Raw genomic sequence first — 25219 nt, 5'->3', positions numbered from 1 at the left:
CGGCACCAAGGGCTCGTGGAGCGAGGACAAGCCTGAAAGCAGGCAATATTGCTCGTCATTGCTCGGGGTGGCTCGGCACCAAGGGCTCGTAGAGCGAGGACAAGCCTAAAAGCAGGCAATATTGCTCGTCAATGCTCGGGGTGGCACGGCACAAAGGGCTCGTGGAGCGAGGACAAGCCTGAAAGCAGGCAATATTGCTCGTCATTGCTCGGGGTGGCACGGCACCAAGGGCTCGTGGAGCGAGGACAAGCCTGAAAGCAGGCAATATTGCTCGTCATTGCTCGGGGTGGCTCGGCACCAAGGGCTCGTGGAGCGAGGACAAGCCTGAAAGCAGGCTATACTGATCGTCATTGCTCGGGGTGGCTCGGCACCAAGGGCTCGTGGAGCGAGGACAAGCCTGAAAGCAGGCTATACTGATCGTCATTGCTCGGGGTGGCTCGGCACCAAGGGCTCGTGGAGCGAGGACAAGCCTGAAAGCAGGCTATACTGATCGTCATTGCTCGGGGTGGCTCGGCACCAAGGGCTCGTGGAGCGAGGACAAGCCTGAAAGCAGGCAATATTGTTCGTCATTGCTCGGGGTGGCTCGGCACCAAGGGCTCGTGGAGCGAGGACAAGCCTGAAAGCAGGCTATACTGATCGTCATTGCTCGGGGTGGCTCGGCACCAAGGGCTCGTGGAGCGAGGACAAGCCTGATAGCAGGCTATACTGATCGTCATTGCTCGGGGTGGCTCGGCACCAAGGGCTCGTGGAGCGAGGACAAGCCTGAAAGCAGGCAATATTGCTCGTCATTGCTCGGGGTGGCACGGCACCAAGGGCTCGTGGAGCGAGGACAAGCCTGAAAGCAGGCAATATTGCTCGTCATTGCTCGGGGTGGCTCGGCACCAAGGGCTCGTGGAGCGAGGACAAGCCTGATAGCAGGCTATACTGATCGTCATTGCTCGGGGTGGCTCGGCACCAAGGGCTCGTGGAGCGAGGACAAGCCTGATAGCAGGCTATACTGATCGTCATTGCTCGGGGTGGCTCGGCACCAAGGGCTCGTGGAGCGAGGACAAGCCTGATAGCAGGCTATACTGATCGTCATTGCTCGGGGTGGCTCGGCACCAAGGGCTCGTGGAGCGAGGACAAGCCTGAAAGCAGGCAATATTGCTCGTCATTGCTCGGGGTGGCACGGCACCAAGGGCTCGTGGAGCGAGGACAAGCCTGAAAGCAGGCTATACTGATCGTCATTGCTCGGGGTGGCTCGGCACCAAGGGCTCGTGGAGCGAGGACAAGCCTGATAGCAGGCTATACTGATCGTCATTGCTCGGGGTGGCTCGGCACCAAGGGCTCGTGGAGCGAGGACAAGCCTGAAAGCAGGCTATACTGATCGTCATTGCTCGGGGTGGCTCGGCACCAAGGGCTCGTGGAGCGAGGACAAGCCTGAAAGCAGGCTATACTGATCGTCATTGCTCGGGGTGGCTCGGCACCAAGGGCTCGTGGAGCGAGGACAAGCCTGAAAGCAGGCTATACTGATCGTCATTGCTCGGGGTGGCTCGGCACCAAGGGCTCGTGGAGCGAGGACAAGCCTGAAAGCAGGCTATACTGATCGTCATTGCTCGGGGTGGCTCGGCACCAAGGGCTCGTGGAGCGAGGACAAGCCTGAAAGCAGGCAATATTGCTCGTCATTGCTCGGGGTGGCTCGGCACCAAGGGCTCGTGGAGCGAGGACAAGCCTGAAAGCAGGCTATACTGATCGTCATTGCTCGGGGTGGCTCGGCACCAAGGGCTCGTGGAGCGAGGAGAAGCCTGAAAGCAGGCAATATTGCTCGTCATTGCTCGGGGTGGCTCGGCACCAAGGGCTCGTGGAGCGAGGACAAGCCTGAAAGCAGGCTATACTGATCGTCATTGCTCGGGGTGGCTCGGCACCAAGGGCTCGTGGAGCGAGGACAAACCTGAAAGCAGGCTATACTGATCGTCATTGCTCGGGGTGGCTCGGCACCAAGGGCTCGTGGAGCGAGGACAAGCCTGAAAGCAGGCAATATTACTCGTCATTGCTCGGGGTGGCTCGGCACCAAGGGCTCGTGGAGCGAGGACAAGCCTGAAAGCAGGCAATATTGCTCGTCATTGCTCGGGGTGGCTCGGCACCAAGGGCTCGTGGAGCGAGGACAAGCCTGAAAGCAGGCAATATTGCTCATCATTGCTCGGGGTGGCTCGGCACCAAGGGCTCGTGGAGCGAGGACAAGCCTGAAAGCAGGCTATACTGATCGTCATTGCTCGGGGTGGCTCGGCACCAAGGGCTCGCGGAGCGAGGACAAGCCTGAAAGCAGGCTATACTGATCGTCATTGCTCGGGGTGGCTCGGCACCAAGGGCTCGTGGAGCGAGGACAAGCCTGAAAGCAGGCTATACTGATCGTCATTGCTCGGGGTGGCTCGGCACCAAGGGCTCGTGGAGCGAGGACAAGCCTGATAGCAGGCTATACTGATCGTCATTGCTCGGGGTGGCTCGGCACCAAGGGCTCGTGGAGCGAGGACAAGCCTGATAGCAGGCTATACTGATCGTCATTGCTCGGGGTGGCTCGGCACCAAGGGCTCGTGGAGCGAGGACAAGCCTGAAAGCAGGCAATATTGCTCGTCATTGCTCGGGGTGGCACGGCACCAAGGGCTCGTGGAGCGAGGACAAGCCTGAAAGCAGGCAATATTGCTCGTCATTGCTCGGGGTGGCTCGGCACCAAGGGCTCGTGGAGCGAGGACAAGCCTGAAAGCAGGCAATATTGCTCGTCAATGCTCGGGGTGGCACGGCACAAAGGGCTCGTGGAGCGAGGACAAGCCTGAAAGCAGGCAATATTGCTCGTCATTGCTCGGGGTGGCACGGCACCAAGGGCTCGTGGAGCGAGGACAAGCCTGAAAGCAGGCAATATTGCTCGTCATTGCTCGGGGTGGCTCGGCACCAAGGGCTCGTGGAGCGAGGACAAGCCTGAAAGCAGGCTATACTGATCGTCATTGCTCGGGGTGGCTCGGCACCAAGGGCTCGTGGAGCGAGGACAAGCCTGAAAGCAGGCTATACTGATCGTCATTGCTCGGGGTGGCTCGGCACCAAGGGCTCGTGGAGCGAGGACAAGCCTGAAAGCAGGCTATACTGATCGTCATTGCTCGGGGTGGCTCGGCACCAAGGGCTCGTGGAGCGAGGACAAGCCTGAAAGCAGGCAATATTGCTCGTCATTGCTCGGGGTGGCTCGGCACCAAGGGCTCGTGGAGCGAGGACAAGCCTGAAAGCAGGCTATACTGATCGTCATTGCTCGGGGTGGCTCGGCACCAAGGGCTCGTGGAGCGAGGACAAGCCTGATAGCAGGCTATACTGATCGTCATTGCTCGGGGTGGCTCGGCACCAAGGAATCGTGGAGCGAGGACAAGCCTGAAAGCAGGCTATACTGATCGTCATTGCTCGGGGTGGCTCGGCACCAAGGGCTCGTGGAGCGAGGACAAGCCTGATAGCAGGCTATACTGATCGTCATTGCTCGGGGTGGCTCGGCACCAAGGGCTCGTGGAGCGAGGACAAGCCTGAAAGCAGGCAATATTGCTCGTCATTGCTCGGGATGGCTCGGCACCAAGGGCTCGTGGAGCGAGGACAAGCCTGATAGCAGGCTATACTGATCGTCATTGCTCGGGGTGGCTCGGCACCAAGGGCTCGTGGAGCGAGGACAAGCCTGAAAGCAGGCAATATTGCTCGTCATTGCTCGGGATGGCTCGGCACCAAGGGCTCGTGGAGCGAGGACAAGCCTGATAGCAGGCTATACTGATCGTCATTGCTCGGGGTGGCTCGGCACCAAGGGCTCGTGGAGCGAGGACAAGCCTGAAAGCAGGCTATACTGATCGTCATTGCTCGGGGTGGCTCGGCACCAAGGGCTCGTGGAGCGAGGACAAGCCTGATAGCAGGCTATACTGATCGTCATTGCTCGGGGTGGCTCGGCACCAAGGGCTCGTGGAGCGAGGACAAGCCTGAAAGCAGGCAATATTGCTCGTCATTGCTCGGGATGGCTCGGCACCAAGGGCTTGGGGATCGAGTACAAGCCTGAAAGCAGGCAATATTGCTCGGGGTGGCTCGGCACCAAGGGCTCGTGGAGCGAGGACAAGCCTGATAGCAGGCTATACTGATCGTCATTGCTCGGGGTGGCTCGGCACCAAGGGCTCGTGGAGCGAGGACAAGCCTGATAGCAGGCTATACTGATCGTCATTGCTCGGGGTGGCTCGGCACCAAGGGCTCGTGGAGCGAGGACAAGCCTGAAAGCAGGCTATACTGATCGTCATTGCTCGGGGTGGCTCGGCACCAAGGGCTCGTGGAGCGAGGACAAGCCTGATAGCAGGCTATACTGATCGTCATTGCTCGGGGTGGCTCGGCACCAAGGGCTCGTGGAGCGAGGACAAGCCTAAAAGCAGGCTATACTGATCGTCATTGCTCGGGGTGGCTCGGCACCAAGGGCTCGTGGAGCGAGGACAAGCCTGATAGCAGGCTATACTGATCGTCATTGCTCGGGGTGGCTCGGCACCAAGGGCTCGTGGAGCGAGGACAAGCCTGAAAGCAGGCTATACTGATCGTCATTGCTCGGGGTGGCTCGGCACCAAGGGCTCGTGGAGCGAGGACAAGCCTGATAGCAGGCTATACTGATCGTCATTGCTCGGGGTGGCTCGGCACCAAGGGCTCGTGGAGCGAGGACAAGCCTGAAAGCAGGCTATACTGATCGTCATTGCTCGGGGTGGCTCGGCACCAAGGGCTCGTGGAGCGAGGACAAGCCTGATAGCAGGCTATACTGATCGTCATTGCTCGGGGTGGCTCGGCACCAAGGGCTCGTGGAGCGAGGACAAGCCTGAAAGCAGGCTATACTGATCGTCATTGCTCGGGGTGGCTCGGCACCAAGGGCTCGTGGAGCGAGGACAAGCCTGATAGCAGGCTATACTGATCGTCATTGCTCGGGTTGGCTCGGCACCAAGGGCTCGTGGAGCGAGGACAAGCCTGAAAGCAGGCTATACTGATCGTCATTGCTCGGGGTGGCTCGGCACCAAGGGCTCGTGGAGCGAGGACAAGCCTGAAAGCAGGCTATACTGATCGTCATTGCTCGGGGTTTCTCGGCACCAAGGGCCTGTGGAGCGAGGACAAGCTTGAGAGCAGGCAATATTGCTCGTCATTGCTCGGGGTGGCTCGGCACCAAGGGCTCGTGGAGCGAGGACAAGCCTGAAAGCAGGCAATATTGCTCGTCATTGCTCGGGATGGCTCGGCACCAAGGGCTTGGGGATCGAGTACAAGCCTGAAAGCAGGCACATTTGCTCGGGGTGGCTCGGCACCAAGGGCTCGTGGAGCGTGGACAAGCCTGAGTGCAGACTCGCGCCGAGCCACGCTCCAGGGAACAGCGAGCAAGACTGGTGTCCCACGAGGCCTCAGATCGCCGATAGCGCAGCGCCGCCTGCTATGGAAATGTAACGAGTGGAGTAAACACGGTGGTAAACATTGATCCCGCCGCCCCGCCGCAGACAAGGCAGGGGCGGGCGACTTGCCTGCGAACACGTGACTTCTGGCTGTACTTCGCCCCTCGCCCCTCGCCGTGATAGTACACATCAGCTACAGCCTGAAGTTCGTCTTGGCATTACCGTGCGTAGTAAAACTACTTTACGTTTTTTGAATTAAAAATAATAATTCTTAACAGTGCGAAGGTAACCCGAAATCCGAGTTTAGCGAAAAATGAAAGTGCAGATTTAAACTCCCAATGTAAATTACACTGTGTAATTTATTTAAGGCATTTTTATATACCATATATTATATATCAAATCATTCGCCGGAAACAAACAACAGCAACAGCGCTCGAAGGTACTGTTTGCATTATAGCGCACATCTCACTTTACTTACTTTCACAGACTAATTCTTAAACACTCTCCTACACACTTGCATACTTGTACACTTATTCACGTGTTCCAAATATGTGTGTACCCCACACATTGTCTATCCCCCTGCCTGTGGATGTTACCCCATACCACTCCCCATGGGCGTAGATCCCGGGGGGGCCAGGGGGGCCCGGGCCCCCCCTGGAATTAATGGGCCCCTCCTTGGGGGGGGCCACTTCGTGATTTTAAATTAATGGTGTACACAACATTTATATATATATATATCAGATTATTATTTACAACGACGACAGACACTTTGACATGCTTTACATTCCTACCTTCGAGTTCCATAGTTATTTTCCCCTACCCCTTCTGCGAAAGCCATGGTATGGAGTTTTCCAGTGAGAACTTTGAAACCCTTAATTCCTAGAAACTGTTCATTTCAAAGGACGAAGCTAGGGTGGGGTTCCGTTAGCATTTCCTCCCCATTGTTACCCACACTACCTTGTCCTCTGAAACGACAGTATTATAGGTTTCAGGTAGTCTGTTTTTAAAGTGGTTTTGCTCTCGTGTGCGCCAGTCTTCTGCTTTCTTGGCAAACATCAACATGGATAAGTTTGTGACGCGGAAGAAACGGAAAACAGAATCTGATTCTCACCTGGTAAGCTTGTTTGTTTTATAAGTAGTGACTATTATTTACGTAATATATTTTATTTAAATGATTATGTAACGTTATTTTTCCCAGTAAATAAACAACTTAATACTTTAACAGTAATTATAGCAGAATTTAGTTTATTTACGAACTTAAACTTATATACCATTTTCTGGAATTTTTTTAGCTCGTCTCCATTCTATAAGGCTAGCTGCTCTGTACGTTAGATGTGAATATACAGGGAATAATTTTTTTTCTCGTCAATATGGAATTTAAAATCACTCCCCTTTTATTATCAAACGATAATTTTCACAATTCATAGCTGATAATCACTTTATTACATTTGTTATTTGATAACTGTAACACTGCACGAGTAAACAGACGTAAGAGTGAGAAAGAAGATTTTAAACGTTACACATCCGTATTTAAGTTAATAAGGAAGCAAACGCGTCTCTTCAATAAATAATCAAGCGGCATATTTAAACTAATAATTCACTGCCAAAATAATGATTATACTTAATATAAGCCGAGAAATGTATGTGGTTCAATTAGCTGTAGGATAAATTTCATAGTTCTATCTCCGAGATTTTTCATTTGTGTCATTAATTTTTTTTTCTTTTTTACCTGGTTGATGCCTTTACTAAATAAAATAGTCTTTAAGGGTTTTAATATGATTCGATCGTTCATTTGATGTTGATCCGTTTATTAGCTTTGGCGCTTTGGGTTTTTAGGGCGCATCAAAAACTGTGAACAAAGAATTTCACGAACAGCATTTGAATCGCAGTAATTATGTGATGTGGCATAAAAAACCCGACAAAGTGCGAGTCGAACTCGCGCACGAAGGGCTCCATACCATTATCTATAAAAACGGCAAAAAAAATCATGTCTGTTGTATGGGAGCCCCACTTAAATATTTATTTTATTCTGTTTTAGTATTTCTTGTTATAGCGGCAACAGAAATACATCATTTGTGAAATTTTATTCTGTTTTCACGTTTGTTGTATGGGAGCCCCTTAAATATTTGTTTTATTTTAATTTAATTATTTATTTTTAAAGTGAATATATAACTAAATATTCTGTGAATATTTCAAGCGTCTACCTGTTGCCGTTTTCAATATCGAGCAAACGTAAAAATAAAGTGTATAACATACGAGCTTATCATCCAGTGAATACTTGTTTCGGTTGACCACTAGCGCAAAATTCTTAAACCACAGAATTCACGGGCCCCCCCTGGAAATCCTACAGATTTGCGCCCATGCCACTCCCCATGTGTGCTAAGGCGACTACGCGAGGCGCAGAACAGACCCTGAAGAGCGACGGGCGCAGCTGAGGCCGGGACTCTACACTCTTCTCGACAGATCACAGCCTGAGGTGTTGTCACGAGTTGATGGTTTGTAACCTGGTAGTACTTTGGTGCGTGGCAGGTTTGTTTAGACTCTCGACTCCGCGCGGCTTGTTAATTACAACTAGGATTTGTTTGACAGCGCTGCATTCGCCAGGCTGCAAAGCGTCATATAGTTCGATGAAAGGGCGCTAGGGTTCTCTGTGAGTTAGGTGCCGGCGAGTGGCAGTGACTGTTAAAGGTGATCGCTGGGTGCCAACTGACGGACGTGTGTCTTGGGTGTTGGTGGGAGAGCAGTCATTGGTGAGTGAGTTGGCCGAGATGAAGCCATGTCGATCGAAATAATTCAATTGCACTCGGGTGTGCGCCAGCATGAAATTGGGCTTACAGTTAAAGCCCTCGTTCAGTCAGTGATATTCTTATGTGATATTATTTTCGCGTGTAGCACACCGAGTCAGTTTTGAGGCACCACAGATGGAAATTAGACTGTGATATATCATGTTTCGTCCAAAGATTAATTCTACATCTTTGGTGACGGTTTCGTGCGAGAAGTGCATTAAGCTTCTCGGCCCCGGTAGTCGATTGGGAATATTAAAGAAATTGTTCTCAGTGTTTAATACTCAGAGATATTGGTAGCAGTGAGTACATGTGCGCCGGAATGAACACCAGTAACCAGCATGACGAGTGCTGAACGCCGATCGTGCAGTGTAACGAGGGCCTGTTAATGCCTGGTCAAACTGGACAGACTAGCCACATCGCCGATGTCGACAAAACAGTAAGTTGACTTTTACATGTTTTACTTTGTGGTCGAAATCATTCTTGGTGACCTAGTTATTTATTTGGCGGAGAAAATTGAACAGTAACAGTACTCACCCCTCGCGGTAGCTGTTCCTGTTCTGCCTAAAAGAGAGATTTAGTCGTGTCCGGGTAAGCGTCGTTGCGACTGGTTTATGCTGTTTAATTGAAGCAGAATTATAATTTTGTCGGTGTTCCAAGTCGGTTTTTAGGGGCTACATATGCAGTGCAAATATTTGAATCTCCTTGACAATTATGATCAAGAATTTCTAATGCATCAATTAACATTTCGAATTCATTATGTTCAATGTAATAAAATTATATTAATTTTTGTAATATATAAATATATGCATTTGAAATCATCAAAATACAGTGTTGACTACTGTTTGAATCATGTTAAAGACTGATTACACATAAAAGTTACACAATAAATATTTATATTGTATTAAAATCAATATGATATAATAGTATTGATTAGTTAAAGAAAAATACAGAGTAGTGATAAAGTTTTCCTTAGCTTTCTGACATTGTGCCAATTGTATTTCCTATTATGGAGGAAATTTTTCTAAGTACATCATGTAGATAACGTGATTGAGTAAAGTTTGCTATTGAATGTAATCAGTGGAAATCTTTTACATTAAAATATTAAGACTATAAAATCTGCAGAAACCACAGAGGATATTATATTGTATGCAGAATTCAAATTGATTTTCTTATTGTTATTGTGCTTTGCATGGTGCCTAGATTATGGTTTAAACGTTTTGGCAAAAGTTGATTTTTTTTTTTTAACTTTTTTTGGGAGTCAAACTTCAATTAATATAAATCTTGAATCTATATATTTTATGTATTATATATAATCTATGTTATAGATATTTCTACAAATACTGTTTGGATGGTTATATCATTATAATCAATTAAACTTTAATCAATATTTAATATTGTAATCAATTTCTGTGGTCATATATACATATGAGCATTTTGACCCAGCTTTGTGCAAATCTAGTATGGCATGTATGATCATATATTTTGGAAGGTGTTGGTGTTATGGAATTGTGTATATTGTAATTTGGTCGAAGAGTAACCTGCATCTTCTAGTGATATAAACTTGTTATAGAACTTATTGAGCATTAGGGATTAATAAATTCAGTTTTTCCCCTTAACTTTCTTATTAATTAATTTGTTTTTTGAAAGTTTATACTACCTCATACAACCTAGTAGTTAAAATAAAAATGTAGTTACTGTGCTATGACCTAGAACAGTACAGTACAACAGACATGTCACACTTTAGGTATCATAGAACAAATATGCATTTCCCAGCTCAGTTACATGGCATTAACAAATGATAATATGCTCCATTAAAAATCAATGAGCAAACCATTAAATATAATATTAAATGAAATGAACACAGCACAGAAATAATGTGACACTGCTGGCAACAATGGTCCCAGCAACAAGACTTAGAGCTATGCTGGCAGAAGACGGTGATGTGGGTAGCAACAATGATATTAGCAACAAGCCTCAAAGAGCTCTGATGGAAACAGTGACGAGGTTGGCAAAAATGGTCTCAGCGAAATACCTCAAGAGTTTTTCTAACATGGGATGGAGATGAGGTGGCCACAATAGTCCTAGCGACAAGCCTCACAGAGCTCTGCTGGATGGAAATGAGGCTAGCAACAATAGTCCCAGCAACAATCCCACATAGCGCTGATAGTAGATCTTGACAAGGTGGCAACAATGGTAACAGCAAAAGGCCCCACAGAGTTCTACTAGCAGGATATGGTAATGAGAGTGGCAACAATGATTCCAACGCCAAACCCCACATAACTCTGCTAGCAGAAGATCTTTACAAGGTGGCAACACTGGTCCGAGCGACAAGCCCCACATATCTCTGCAAAAAGATCTTGACAAGCCGGCGACAATGGTGTCAGCCACAAGTCCCACAGGGCACAGCTAGCACGAGATGGTGACGAGGGTAGTCCTAGGGTGCTCCCAACACTTAATTCTTAGAAACTGTTATTGGGACTACGGTGGGCACAGGGAAGCTTGGTGATTCAGTAGCCACATTTCACAAGTAAAAGATGAGGTAACTGCACTTAGTAGTTAACAGTCGGAAAGTCACGGCGTGTGTGCCTGAGCAGCTGGTATCTGCTGGCGAGCTAGCAGAGACGTCGTAGAGGGGGAAGGGGATACGATAAAGGCCAACGACGACACGCCTCATGCTCACGCGCCTCTTGCCAAAATAACAACTGGAAAGAAAAGTTCCGCCTTTTAAAAACATTTCCATATGCAACGGTACGGAACGCGCGCAGCGGAGCCCCGTGGGGCTAGGGGGGAGGGGGTCTCGCCTCGTCAAGGAGGTGGGTTGGAGAGAGGAAGAAGAGAGGGAGGGATGGAGGAAAGAGTGAATACATAAGGGAGAGCGCGCCGCACCAGAACAAAAAGCCGCGGTCAGAGGAACAACCGCCCAGGCGACACGACTACGCCAAGACTACGTTAGCTCCGACGGCTATATTTGCGACTACCGTACACACGCTCGGTGGAAGCAAGGCAGTTATATTTCTGAGTTCTTGACATAGCAGCAACTTTTTTTTTTTTTAAATGAAACGCTGAGTGTAATATAATTCTGTCCTCCTGCATCCCACCCAGAAGCCACCGCCTGCATTACCGCCACCGAAGCCGCGGTGGGCTAATAGGCGCGTCACAGCCTCGACTAACTGGTCACCGAGTCTACCAACACGTCAGTGGAATGCGAGGCTCAAGGCCGCGCGGCTCAAGGCAGTTAGCACGCTCTCGCCCGCAGCGCACTCGGCTCTCGGCCTGCAAAACTCATTCAAAACTCCAAGTTACAACCGCGAGACACAAGAATTGAGTGCTGCGGAGAAAGCATTCAGGGAGGGCGTAAAACCTAGCGGAGAAAATCGGCAGCCCTCGGGGAGGCGCGAACAAAGACGAGAGAACTGGGGGTAGAGTCGACTGCAAGGGCCCCTAGCGTGACGTCACAGTGCTCGCCTGACAAGTAGCCCACTGCGCTCACTCGTCCCCCAGGCCCCGAGGAGCGCCTTCAGCTGTTCCAATGCGAATTTGAAACTAGGGGAATTCCCTGAAATGTCCACGTAAGGAATGTATGTTGCACTGTGGGTATTTAATGAAGTGTAGTGATCGAGAGGAGCACCTCCGCATTCATAACTAACAAATGTTCACTAATTAGGAAATGCGATGCCTTTCACTTCTTGATTCTTAATTATTTAAACCACTGTTTAATTTGTGGATATTATAAGGAATATTAATTCCATCGACACAATATTTGTATTTATTCATAGTTTGTGTGGTTAGCTACCAAACTAGCAAATTGCTTTTGAATCATGTGTGTTAGTACGAAAAAACTAGAGAACTTATTTGATTACGAAAATTTATAACTGCGACAATGACTTATCCGGGAGGGAGACTACCCCTCGCCTCTTTTTTCCAAAGTAGAAAACAAAATAAAACCATGAGTAAGACGGACATGTAGAAAAAATTGGTAACTAATCGTTATAAAAAAGTGTTAATTTTTTTCTTTCAAAATTATGTTTGTTAATTTTTTTCTATTTTATGACACCATTAAACCTCTTCCCTCATTAGATGAGTTGAACTACGAAAAATGCCCCCATACCAATTCCTTGAGATGGTACGTCATGGACTGCGATCAATTTAATTATAATATTAACAGACTGAAGCGTAACCTACGCCTTAAAATTTTCCTAATCTTTTTATTTGCTTAATTTATTTTAAATTTTGCTCATTATCACGCCTTTTTTCTTTTCTTTTTTGTATTTTGAACTTGTTCTTGTTTACCTTCGCTTAGGTCAAGTTTCCCTGGATTGGTTGTATAATCGGACTATGTAGCTTTATTACCCTGTGTACTGTAATTGTGGCGGTCCCTGTGGTTCGTTACCTGGCGCTGCGCGCTCGTGTCAGCCGAGCGGCGACGGAGTTCCGGCCGAGCAGGCCCCGGTGCCGGATGCTCCGAGGCCAAGAATTTGGTCCCCCCCACTAGCCTGAGCTACAGAACTACCCTGCAGCCACGGGAAATCTAGCCTGGAAGGGCTTCACATCCATCTGGTCACCGTCAACTGACTTGCAAGTAAGCTGTTGCGGCAAGGAAACACCAACTAGCCACGAATCAGGCTGGTTATTGATAATTTATCCATTTAACTAACTGCTTATACAGAGCTACGTAAAACATTAACGGCCGAAACATTGGTATTCCCATGTTTGACTACTCGTATAACTTCTTGTGTCAGAAGCTGTAAGGGACATTTATGAACAGAACTGTACGCGCCACACAGTTGACAGCTAAGTTTTTGTTTGCTTCTGCATATGCGTCACCACGCCCCGAGTGGCGTGTGTGTGTGTTGCAGCGCTTCGCTCATAGCTCGACCAAATCAACTTTGGGCCCACGGCGCTAGAAAGACAACTTATAAGGATCTTTAGCACGCAGTATTTGTTGTTGAAGCTGGCCCACACCGGCACAATACTGCCAACGTAGTGCGTATGAGTTTGGAACATTTTCATGAAATGTAGAGACTTTTTTTAAGGTGCGAGTTCTTGCAAAGCAATTTCGTCGAACTATAAATAACATTTCCACTGCATATTGCGTGTGTACGAGGCACGCGCACCTGTTGTTTGTAACTCCTGCAGAACTTATATTCAAACAAGCTATTTCACTTTTGCAAGTCTTTTGCTGCAGTTTCGTGCTGGAATTGAACTTGCACTTTTTTTTTTCAGAGGAAATTTTTGTTGCGTGTAAGACGAATGCTGAGAACGATGTTGCAACACATAAGAGTTAATATGTGTCGTAAATGCAAATATCTGCGCTGTCAAAAGGGATTATTAACTGCTTTGTGGTCCGCAGTTGCTGATAATAAAATTTGTTGTACTCTTTTTTACGATTCAAATATTGCGATACATAAGTCCGTAAATCCCAGACACACTATTCCCTTAGCATTTGTCTGTAGTAATTTCGTTACTGCTTTTAACTATCGTTGTGCCTTAAAATTTTATTAATATTTCATCAGACATATGTTGTAGTGAGTGTCAAGGTGCGGACGCTAAGAAAGCTGAAGATCTGGTGATTGAAACTAGTGCGTTCTAGCGGAAAACAAATGAAGCACACGCGAGAAGCCATGTAGCCTACGGTCACAATTGTAGGCACATAGATATGTCAATGCGTTAATGTCAATAGTAATGTAATTTTTTTAATGCACGTGTTCAAATATAAATGAATGTAGGTATATGTCAATGGTCAGCCTGATTGGGGACACCATTAATAAATAATTATTTAAATTTACCAAGTCGAAGGGTTCAGACCGAGGACGCCAATTTTCAATAAGACATAAGCACTTTTAATTAGGGACATATTTAAATATGGCGCCCAATATATCCACGTGACGGCAACCAAGATGCCGGAATGCTCAATAGACTCAAATAGTAAATTTAAAAATAACAATGTGATCGAATACATGACAGCCGGGTTCAAGAACGTCCAAGAAAGTCAAAGATCCGATGTGGCTGCCGTGACGTCACAATCCAAGATGGTGGCCCATATTCTTTAATTCCCACCCTGCCGCAGGACACATACTGCTGACAGTTACGATTTTAGGGGAAAGGTGGGGATGGTAGCAGTCAGAAGTCAATTTAATCCTAATGAGGAACTGTTAAACCACGCATATTTGGATGTAATGCGACCGTTCTCATGACAACTGGCACTGCACCAATAAGTGTAGATACTACGCCAATGTGTTGGAAGTTGTAAAGTAACCAGTTGCAGTCTAGCTACGTAGCACACACCGTGTGTTAATAGTGTTTGAAATCCACATTTATTATTGTGTTGCACCTCCAGTTTAGGATGTAAAAGTCTCGATTGCATTGGGCAAGTTTGCCAGCTACTCATGTTGGATTAAGCTCTTAAGAGTATATCAGCGACTAGTTAAACTCGCCAATGGCTGTGTGCCTGAGAGTAAATTTTTTGGCTAATATTCTGTTATCGCTACTGGCTTGCATTGCTATATTTTTTGTAACAGCAATTTGTTTAAAAAAATATTAAAACTGTTGAAATTTATTACATAATGAATAAAGCAACAAAAATACAAATCAAGAAACTATATAAAAAAGGTACTTGCTGCGCTGGGCTCGAGAACAGCGGGTACTGTATGGGGTACGGCGGGTACTGTCTGGGGGACGGCGGGTACTGTATGGGGTACGGCGGGTACTGTATGGGGTACGGCGGGTACTGTATGGGGTACGGCGGGTACTGTATGGGGTACGGCGGGTACTGTATGGGGGACGGCGGGTACTGTATGGGGTACAGCGGGTACTGTATGGGGTACGGCGGGTACTGTATGGGGTACGGCGGGTACTGTATGGGGTACGGCGGGTACTGTATGGGGTACGGCGGGTACTGTATGGTGTACGGCGGGTACTGTATGGTGTACGGCGGGTACTGTATGGTGTACGGCGGTTACTGTATGGGGTACAGCGGGTACTGTATGGGGTACAGCGGGTACTGTATGGGGTACGGCGGGTACTGTATGGGGTACGGCGGGTACTGTATGGTGTACAGCGGCTACTGTATGGGGTACAGCGGGTACTGTATGGGGTACAGCGGGTACTGTATGGGGTACGGCGGGTACTGTAAGGGGTACGGCGGGTACTGTATGGGGTACGGCGGGTACTGTATGGGGTACAGCGGGTACTGTATGGGGTACGGCGGGTACTGTATGGGGTACGGCGGGTACTGTATGGGGTACGGCGGGTACTGTATGGTGTACAGCGGCTACTGTATGGGGTACAGCGGGTACTGTATGGGGTACGGCGGGTACTGTATGGGGTACGGCGGGTACTGTATGGGGTACGGCGGGTACTGTATGGTGTACGGCGGGTACTGTATGGGGTACGGCGGGTACTGTATGGTGTACAGCGGCTACTGTATGGTGTACGGCGGCTACTGTATGGGGTACGGCGGGTACTGTATGGGGTACGGCGGGTACTGTAAGGAGTACGGCGGGTACTGTATAGTGAACGGCGGGTACTGTATGGGGTACGGCGGGTACTGTATGGGGTACGGCGGGTACTGTATGGGGTACGGCGGGTACTGTATGGGGTACGGCGGGTACTGTATGGGGTACGGCGGGTACTGTATGGGGTACGGCGGGTACTGTATGGTGTACAGCGGGTACTGTATGGGGTACAGCGGGTACTCACCGTGCACAGCACGTCGAGCGTGACGGGGTACACCATGTGCTCGACGATGACGCGCAGCACGGTGTTAGGCCCGCCCTGGGTCTCGTTCTGCCCCGACAGTGCCGAGGCCGCCTGCAGCGCCGCCTGGGCACTCGCGTTCTGCAACACGCACGACACGTCACTCGCTGCTTGCCCCTGTACGCACTCCACCCCGGAGACAGCAACCAGCAACCTGCCACCACACTAACACATTCCCTGCTCACTGCACGACACAAGTTACTAACACTGAGCATCACTGCTGCACACAATACCATACCAATCGGTTAGTAGAGACATTAAGAGAGACAGTGCAATTTCTCTGGAACGCCGGAAAATTCATTGGAACAGTGACCATGTCCAGCAATGCACCAACGGTAAAAGTTTCGTAACGCGTATCCAAGTCTATCTCTTGATCATAATGATATGATCCTGAATACAATGATCCTGTCGTACATGATGTTTGCTGCTTTAATTTAGTTTATTGAAAGATCCTGGATACAACAAAAATTGTTATGTAACAATGCACAATGATCGTATTATCACATCAAATAAAAATCAGAAAATTGATTTTTTTTTACTTCCTAACATTGTTTGTATTTGATATCTTTGTTATGTCCAGCATCTTTCGACGTACTAAATTAAAACAGAAATCATCATGTGCCACATAATCATACAGGATCATTCCATCAGGATTAAGGTATAAACTTGGACACGTGATACGGAACAATTACTCAAATAACTAACTTTGTTTTAGAGTATGCCACCAGAGCCACAGCCTACCCAACCACATCATTATAAAACAAAATAAACTTTCATGGCATTATAATTTCATTATCATGGGTCAGCTGAAAGTCAAATACACACAGGCTGTTTAACAAGGTTAAACGAAAGCAATAAATCAAAACTGATGTTTCATGTGTTTCAAGGCTAAGCAATCAAAGGACGCAACAGTAGTGAATACATGGTAGATGTGGACTAATGTCATAAGTTAAAGCGCCTTCTTTGAATATTTCCCCCCACCCACATCACCACCACCACAAGGACTGGCACAACAACGCGCACTTCGCTCGGTAGGGTTTCCTAAAAGCAAAACCCAAAAGACTGAAAAATTTATTATTTACAACTAGTTTGTTCCGCTCTGGCCCGCAACTTCTCTATTGCAATAACTTCGAGTAAGCTGTTGTTGTGGTCACTACTCGCTATCCGAGGTAGTGACACAATTCAGACATCCAGACGGGAGCAGCGTCTTACGTGTTCAAACTTCTCTTACTAAAATTTACACTCCACATATAATCTCAAAAAACGCTGTTCCAACTAAGGGATGTCTCTGACACCAAAGAAAGGCAATAAACTTTACGAAGTTGATGAAAGGCTGAATTACAAAATTTATTTGAAATACCATAATAAAATCTAGATACCATTTTTACCCAGCACAGCTACTAAAAATCAGTATCTACATTAAAAGAGATAAGAATATTTCAATACAATTAGATGGCTGGCAACATTTGGCTAAATAAAAAAAATATTAATTACAAAATGTTTATTAAAACAATATTTCAAGTTCCAAAAAAAAATATATATTACCCAGGTTTAAAAAATTCAAAATCACAGTAGATTTCAAAAGACTCGAGCCATATTCAAAATGTTTCACGCCACGCTAAGAGTTTATACAAAACAATACATCCAAAGGATTTGAAATTTTATTTCCACAATTCGAGGTTTTCCATTTCAGTTAATGGTGATTTCAAAGCTCTTCAGCCAGTAGCTTATAGTTACATCAGAAACTGGCTTTGACGGTGAAATGGTGGCTCACCGACGTCCGAAAATAATGTTGTTATGGGGAACATGCTAATCTGTGGGACGTCACTTCCTTGGTATTTATGATGACAGCGAATGTTCGTATTGATGATACCATACCTGGCACACCCGAAGACCAAACATGTGCACATGGGCACACACCAAATTGCATAGCAGACTCCAACGACATCTCGCACAGTTCCGCAGAAACACTTCTTACAGCGTTCGCACATATTCGCTATCCGCGAATTACACCGTAGGCCCCGCATAACTCTCTGTATACCGGCGGCGCACAGCAGACTACGCCAACAGCTGACACTCCAGTGACGTCACAGTCCTCACTTCCCCGCCTCTAGCGGACATAAACGTAACTTCTTCGCATTGCAGAAAACTTAGTCTTTAAATTCAGTTCCATTCTTGCAGACATTTTTCGTAGCCTTCAAACTTAAATTTATTTATTAATGCCCAATCTTTAAAAACCATAATTAAAATACATATTGTTTAAAATAACATAGCAAATATTTAAAAAAAGTAAATAAAATAGATTAAAGATCTTTGAAATCGTCTAAAATCATTACTGTCCAGCGCGCGCTCTCATAGTGACTAGCTAACATCAGTAACCGCGCGCGAGAGAGCCTGCAGTGGCCTGAGATCAGACTGAGTTGCAGGGGCGACGTGGTGACCGGTGAAGGAAGCGGCAGAGTCGTAATATGACCCATTGCCCCATCTGTCACGTTCAACTGCAGTGCAATTACTGGGTGCGAGTTCTGGCTTCTTATGTGTGAAAAGAATCTGAAATCTCCCACAATGCAAAAATTTAAACGTTAGGTTACGACGTTGTATGTGCTTGGTAGGCCTATTTGTTCAGAGATTAGCAATAAATAAGTATTTAACTTAAATAATTTTACTCATTTAGAGTAATCAATGCAAGCTGTAAAAGCACTAGGTATTGTAAAAGTTATTTGGCACTAACTTCATTCTTGCACTAACAAGTGAACATAGCTCGTGAGGCGAACAAACACAAAGTTGTTCTGACTATGTATTATTCCCTCCCCCAACATTTATTTTATTCGGCCACTGGAAAAAAAAAAAAAAACTACGAAGCGCAGATAAGCCGTGGAAACCACGGAAACGAAGTTAAGGTTCAGCAGATGCCGGCAGTAGGTATTTATGTATTTCGCACAGTCGGTCACAATCTTTAGGTCCGTTTTCCTTAACGCAATTTCCCCCTTCCGTGCAAACAATGAATTAAATAACGCGGCAGCCAGGGTCTGTTCAACTCGGCGTGAAAACGTCGAATGAGGCGGGGGAGGGAGGAGAGAATCCCATCCTGCCAGCAGGTTATCGGTATTTCACGAGCGCAAAAAAGGCTGACATTTAATCGCATATTTAATCCCGCAATGCACTCGCATCTCGGCGCTCCGACCCGGAGCACCGCGTCCACTTTTACAAAAATGGCTTTATTAACAAAAAAAATCTAAACAAAAAAAATAACTATGTAAAACTGAAGCATTCTAACAGATAACACTTACTTTAACACGTATACTATATCGCAATTTTAGCAGAGGAGAGAAAAACATACCATCTGAAAAGTTATTTGCGGTAGAACATTCTTTCGACAGAGAACCCAGCATGTGAGAAATATCTTTGTTGAATAACTGCGAAGCAGAAGTAGTGGACCACAAACCTGACGATCACACGCCAATTCAATAAATTGTTACGGGTTGTACAACTGAACTGTAACGTTTATTTACATTCCCTCTGTGTTGACACGACAGGATGCGGTGTTGTATGTGCAAAAAGGTATAATTCCTCGCCTAGTGTAATCGCCGCGCAGTGAAAACCTCCCTCCAATATACCAGCGGTAGAATGATGCGCAGCTATAGCAGCAGACAAACATCTGACGTAATCGCAGATGACTGCTATATAAACCCGAACCCCTGTTTGCCAAGGAATCGCTCCATCAACTAACACGTTTTCTTATTTAGTTTAAGGTGCTGACTGGCAGCGGAGTGAGTGGTCAGTGTAGCCACTCACCACCAGGGGCGCTTGCGTCCCAGGTCAATAAATCCAGTACTGGACAAAAAGCAAAGCGGACCACGAGTCCAACTGCCCAACCCCCCCGCATGGTAGACTATTTTCTACTCTGTCCAACTCTTCATCTAGACCATCCATTGTCTCCTGTATTCTCCTACACTTAATACATGCAAATTTGCCCCCGCATGACAGTGCCCAGGGTTTACAGTGTGTCTATGCAGGTTTTACCTGGGCCCAACCTATATTTAGTTACAGTCTAGAATTAAGAGTGAGGGGAGTTAGTCATGGCATCAATCGCTGCCATTGCTGACCAATCCCCTCCTAGCACACGATGTATGCGACCCTCTCCCTGCATGATTGATCCCAGCATGACTAGGCGTACAGGCTTCGGCCTGATACGCATTTAGGCCCCTCCCCTAACCAGGAGGCCCTCCCAAATACATTTAGTTTTAAGTTAGGTTAGGAAAAAAATTGCCAAAGTAGCAAAACATAGCCGAGGAGCAGTCAGAACCGCCTCGAGAGGACTGCTAGCGACGTCACTGTTCACCGGGGTGATGCCGAGAACTGAAAGTAGTTAGAACCGGTAGTCCAAGCCGGAACTATTTTGAATAGTAGTCCTTTAAGGTTGAAACAAGTATCTTGGGAACTATAAGTTATAGTGAGAGATACTGTAAATTATTTTGTGTAAGCTCAAGTTTCCAGACATTTTGTTGAGTGCACGACATATTGGTGCTATTTGAGTAGTGTTTTTTAAAATGGGTTTTCTATAGCACAATTTGTTTTCGCTGCTAATTTATAGCGAGTTTCATGTATTCGGGTTTATTCAGTAATTACGTAAAATTTGAGTTCATGTTTACCCGAGTACAAACTAGATTTTTTGAAGTTCGTTTTACATAAATATTTGTACAGTATGTTTAGGCTGGTTACGCGGTGTTGCTGCCAGATGGAGAAGTGACTTCTGAAGTGTAACCGCGCAACAGAGGTTATGATTGTGATGACATTTATAGAATGAATACCTGCTCCAGTCATTTATAGAAAGTTGTACACGAATGCGACTTAAGGTCATGTACCCTTTTAATTTCCAAATTTTGTAGTTAACAATTCCAACGAAATACTGGATAGAGCGTCGCTTACACGTTCACACTTACGGCAGTAGCTTTCTACTAATAGTTTTATCCTCCCAATTGAAACCATCGTAAAAGCACAAAACATTACAGAAATCGTATATTTCCTTTTCAATTACTCTAGTAATAGTAACTGTCATGTTAAAAAAAAAAACCCGTTTGTAATGCAATGAATTCCAAGATTTTAATATCACTTAACTTACCATAAAAACACTTAAATTATATATTAAAACTTTTTTGTTGAACGTATAAGTGAGCTAGACATTACAAATATACAAACAATAAAAATTATTTTTAGTTCAATCAATGTCAAAATAATTTAATGCAATGTTAACAGTTTTTTGAAACTTACGATGAGCCAGCGAAAGGTTTCGAAATGAACATTTCAGACCGGAGGCTGGTGTGAGGCTTGACAGACTACCTCCTTGCGCACTTGAGAAGGCCGCTTGACTCCCCGCTCGGCTCAAAGATAGGCGTCAGGTCAGGGTCAGAGTCCTGGTATAAATTCCATCGGCGAACAGCCAGGTCACTTTATTCAAACACGTGTCCGATTAAAATTGTAAATTAAAAAAGATATATATTCATTTTTTATAAGCATCGTTTCTAAAAAGTACCTATTTTTGGACAGATGTATTCCGACCTTGCGGCCGGCGTTCTCACGTTCCCCTCCCAATATGCGCCCTTGAAGGGTAGTGTGGGAGTATCTTCCAGTTCTCTTTTAAACATTCCAGAGCTTTAAATTACAGAACTGGTAGGGATCGCTCCCTGTTGTAGATTTTGGAGGGTATTAGAGCTTCGGCACCGACCAGCGGCTGGGGCCACCAACCCAGCATAGTCGCCGCCTCAGCCTCTCTACCACACTCAGCTAACCAGACAGTTGGCTGTGTCATGTGCCCTAAGACTTTATCAGCACTGCTGGCGCCTTCCCCAATCTCCCACATCACACTGGGACCCCTCAAAACACCCAGTGACCCCGTGGTCCGGTGGAGGCCTATCCAACCTCTGTTAGCTATCCAGGCTAGTACCGGAGCTGTGTCGTCGCTCACCACGTCGACTCCGCATCGGGCTAGGGAACCCTTGGAGCCTGCTCCAAGCGATCGGAGCACCACTACCAAGTACGAGTCCTACCCAATCCGAATCCAGGGCCTTGTAGTAAACCTCAGCGGGACACCGTTCAATCTTTCATGGATTCTTCCCGTACTACTACCAACTTGGCGTTGATTCGGCAGACTGATCGCCAGCTGCTAACCGACTGCCACTCTTCAGAGTTACCACACAGGATGTCCTCGTCTCCTCGGATTACCCTCCGACCTGCCGTACCTCGGCCCGGCGGATTTACAGCCGATTAAGGCCCAAACGTGCCTGAACTCATCCGGCGGCGATCGGAGGAAGCCCTGGCTAGAAATGACAACCACGGTGCGTGCGCAGAAGGGCCTCGGGGTTGCCTCGGTACCTCCCCCGACCACTGAACTAGGGGGACGTATCACACCTAGTCGAGCGGTTTACAGTGAAAATGTCCCAAGTGAGTGTTCTTTGCAAAAATACATCTCAATCGCAATGTTAAAAGTGGTTCGTGCGCGACGAGACTGGCCGCTGGAGTGAAAGAGGCAGACGCTCGCCGTGTACGAAGCGATTGATGGGTGTTCAATGTACCGCTGCGAGTTGGGCCAGTGAGGGGGAAAAGACGGGGGGAGGGGGCGGCGGTCGATGGGATGAAATGGTTTTACGGAACTCATTTCTGCACGGAAGTTGGAAAATACTGGACCTCATCAACTGACTTATTACGGCCATGCCCTCCCGTAACTGCTGCGTGCGACTGGGAGGGACAGTCGCGACCCATCACTGTTGACCTCACAGAGCTTGCACCAGTTTAGTCGCACCGTTTTAGAACACATGCAACTTTTATAGACTTTCCCGCTCCTATTCAAAATTATCACTGCCACAGGCTTTGTGATTCATAACGATGCACCCATCTCACATTCGTAACAATAACGCCATACCCGTAATAGCTCAGGCGTGAACAAAAACATGAACACTATAAAGCAAAGCGACTGTTAGTGAACCCGATTTTGAATATGGATTTTTAAAAGAAATATTTATATGAATTAGAGACTGTACATATAGCGATGCAGGATCATTTTTATTTAATTAAGGTAACTATTTTAAAGAATTATCTAATAACGTTCATTTTGTTTAGAGCTCCGCCATAATAACGGCGAGTCTATTCTTTTAATGTATTTGGTTATCATTTCAATAAGTATTATAATGAGATGCAAAACTGATCCAAATGTATTGTAACCCAGGCGAACGGTATCAAAAAACGGCCTTTCACTGTGCAAAAATTCCAGGTGACGGTTTTATTATAGTTTCCTATGTTTTTTGAAGTGCTGAATCCGAATTTGGAGTTATCCAAAAAAAATTCCTTGTGCGTTTTGAGAAATTCGTAAAAAACATACATTTTCGTTTTTTTTTTCGCTTTTAATTTCAACACGCTATAAGGTAGCAAAAAACTGACTATTATTGTTATTAAAGTATTCTATATTTTCCACAATTTGAGCTCAACCGCATCTCTGTACGTCCTATAGTTCCCAAGATACAGCACTTGAAAAATTGGTCATTTTCCCCCAAAAAGTGAAATTTTAAGTTTTGGGACAAATTTTGAGTCAAATATTGGGAACCATACTGATCCTAAGAAAGAGGAAAATCGTTAGGAATGAAGTTGTAGCGTATCAATTTAACTATAATTCAAGCACTAACGATACATGTAGACCCGATGTTTGACTCAAAATTAAAAATAAATATAAAATTGTAATTTGGTTGTTTTGATCAACCATTTCCATGGATTGAAAATTTCTCTAAAAATGTAGACTTTCATTTTGCGCAGTTTCTTAGGCCTACTAGAGTAATAATTCACATATATATATATACACACAGTTATATTATAATTTTGTTATAATATATTACAATGAGTTGAGGTATTAAAGTATAAATTATTTTAAGGTAATATTATAAGCCTATAAGGAGTAGTCCAAACTGAGGGGAAATGTGTAGACTGAAATCCTGAAGGATCCTTCAACTCATTCTTTCGTTTAGATGCCAGGTGGTCCTCCTAGCGGAAGGGGAGGAAGGAGGGGACAGTTGATAATCGACGGGAGGAGGAATTAAGCGCCAGTACAGCTACCAGATGGACACTAATTACTGAAGCATTTGAAACCAATTGTGGTGTGAATTTTGAATCTTCTGAACACAGCATGTAGATGCCTGCAAAATGTTGGCTTGGTAGGAGCAACAGTCCCCTTATCCAGAAATGGAACAGCTCATATCTATCAGTACAAGTGTTTCCAACTACGTGCCAGACGTGCAGTAGCCGGGGAAACAGTACATGTGATTGATGCAGGTTTCCTGCTGCACTGTGTGGTGTGGCCAACTGGTCAAACTTTCTCCAACATCTGTGCCACGTGTATCAATTACATATGTTGCTACTATACCTCTGCATTTGTCATTGTATTCGACAGATACTGTGAATCATCTTCTACCAGCACCACAAATGGAGCGCTCAAGGAAGGCAGCAAAAATGCATGCCCTTGAAGTGGTCTTCACTGAAGACATGTCGCCAACGGGCTCTCAAGAACACTTTCAGAAAACGAATGCAACAAAAGCAGCATGTTTTCATTATTGAGGGAGAAACTAAAAGAGGCCAAAATCGTGTACCATCAAGCGGAAGAGGATGCTGACAGACTGATTGTCACCACCGCCGTATCATTGTCATCTGATCACAACACAGTGGCAGTTGTAGGGTAGGATGTTGATCACATTTTAGTGTTGATAGGCCTGTTAGCTTCAACCAACGTCTAAATTCTCAAACCAGAGAGAGGGAGAGCCCTTTCAACGTGGTTACATTCAAACACAGCATTAAATGAAATGCTGTCTCAACACATCCTTTTCTTGCACGCTGTAGCGGATGTGATACTATATCCACATGTTTAAACCAAGGAAAGGCGAAAACCTTAAAAACTTTGGACATACTCCAACTTCAGCCTTCCCTTGCTGTACTTCAAAAAATATTACCAACACATTGATGTCCAGACCATCTTCACAGCTGGCGAAAAATTTATAGCTGCCATGTATGGTGGAAACAAGCAAGTGCCTCTAGACGAGCTGCGGTACAAATGCTATAAGTCTGCAGCTTATAAATTCACTTAGAATAACGTGCATCGCTATAATCTCGAAGAGGAAGTATATCTAGACATCAGACACATGTTCAATGTAAACTTAATTAACTGTGCACCAGTTGCACCCGCAATCAATCCTTCAAATTCAATCATCTCACATGTTTTCGGCATTTCATTCTCACAGATGTTCC

General features: G+C 46.1%; 1 protein-coding gene across 9 annotated transcripts in view; it reads right to left on the bottom strand.

The window, feature by feature from the left end:
* The window catches only part of LOC134527909 (polypyrimidine tract-binding protein 1), a 797394-nt gene that overhangs the window by 85073 nt on the left and 687102 nt on the right, over positions 1-25219 (bottom strand). For all 9 annotated transcript variants that reach the window (XM_063360936.1, XM_063360934.1, XM_063360940.1 and 6 more), the window contains one exon: positions 15881-16018. In XM_063360936.1, the coding sequence (XP_063217006.1) occupies positions 15881-16018 (138 nt within the window). The remainder of the gene's footprint in view (positions 1-15880; positions 16019-25219) is intronic.

Source organism: Bacillus rossius, chromosome 1 (assembly GCF_032445375.1).
Source record: "Bacillus rossius redtenbacheri isolate Brsri chromosome 1, Brsri_v3, whole genome shotgun sequence".
In the NCBI taxonomy this organism is placed as follows: Eukaryota; Metazoa; Arthropoda; class Insecta; order Phasmatodea; family Bacillidae; genus Bacillus; species Bacillus rossius.
Note: the sequence above shows the minus strand (reverse complement) of the source record. Positions and strands in the feature narration are given on the sequence as shown.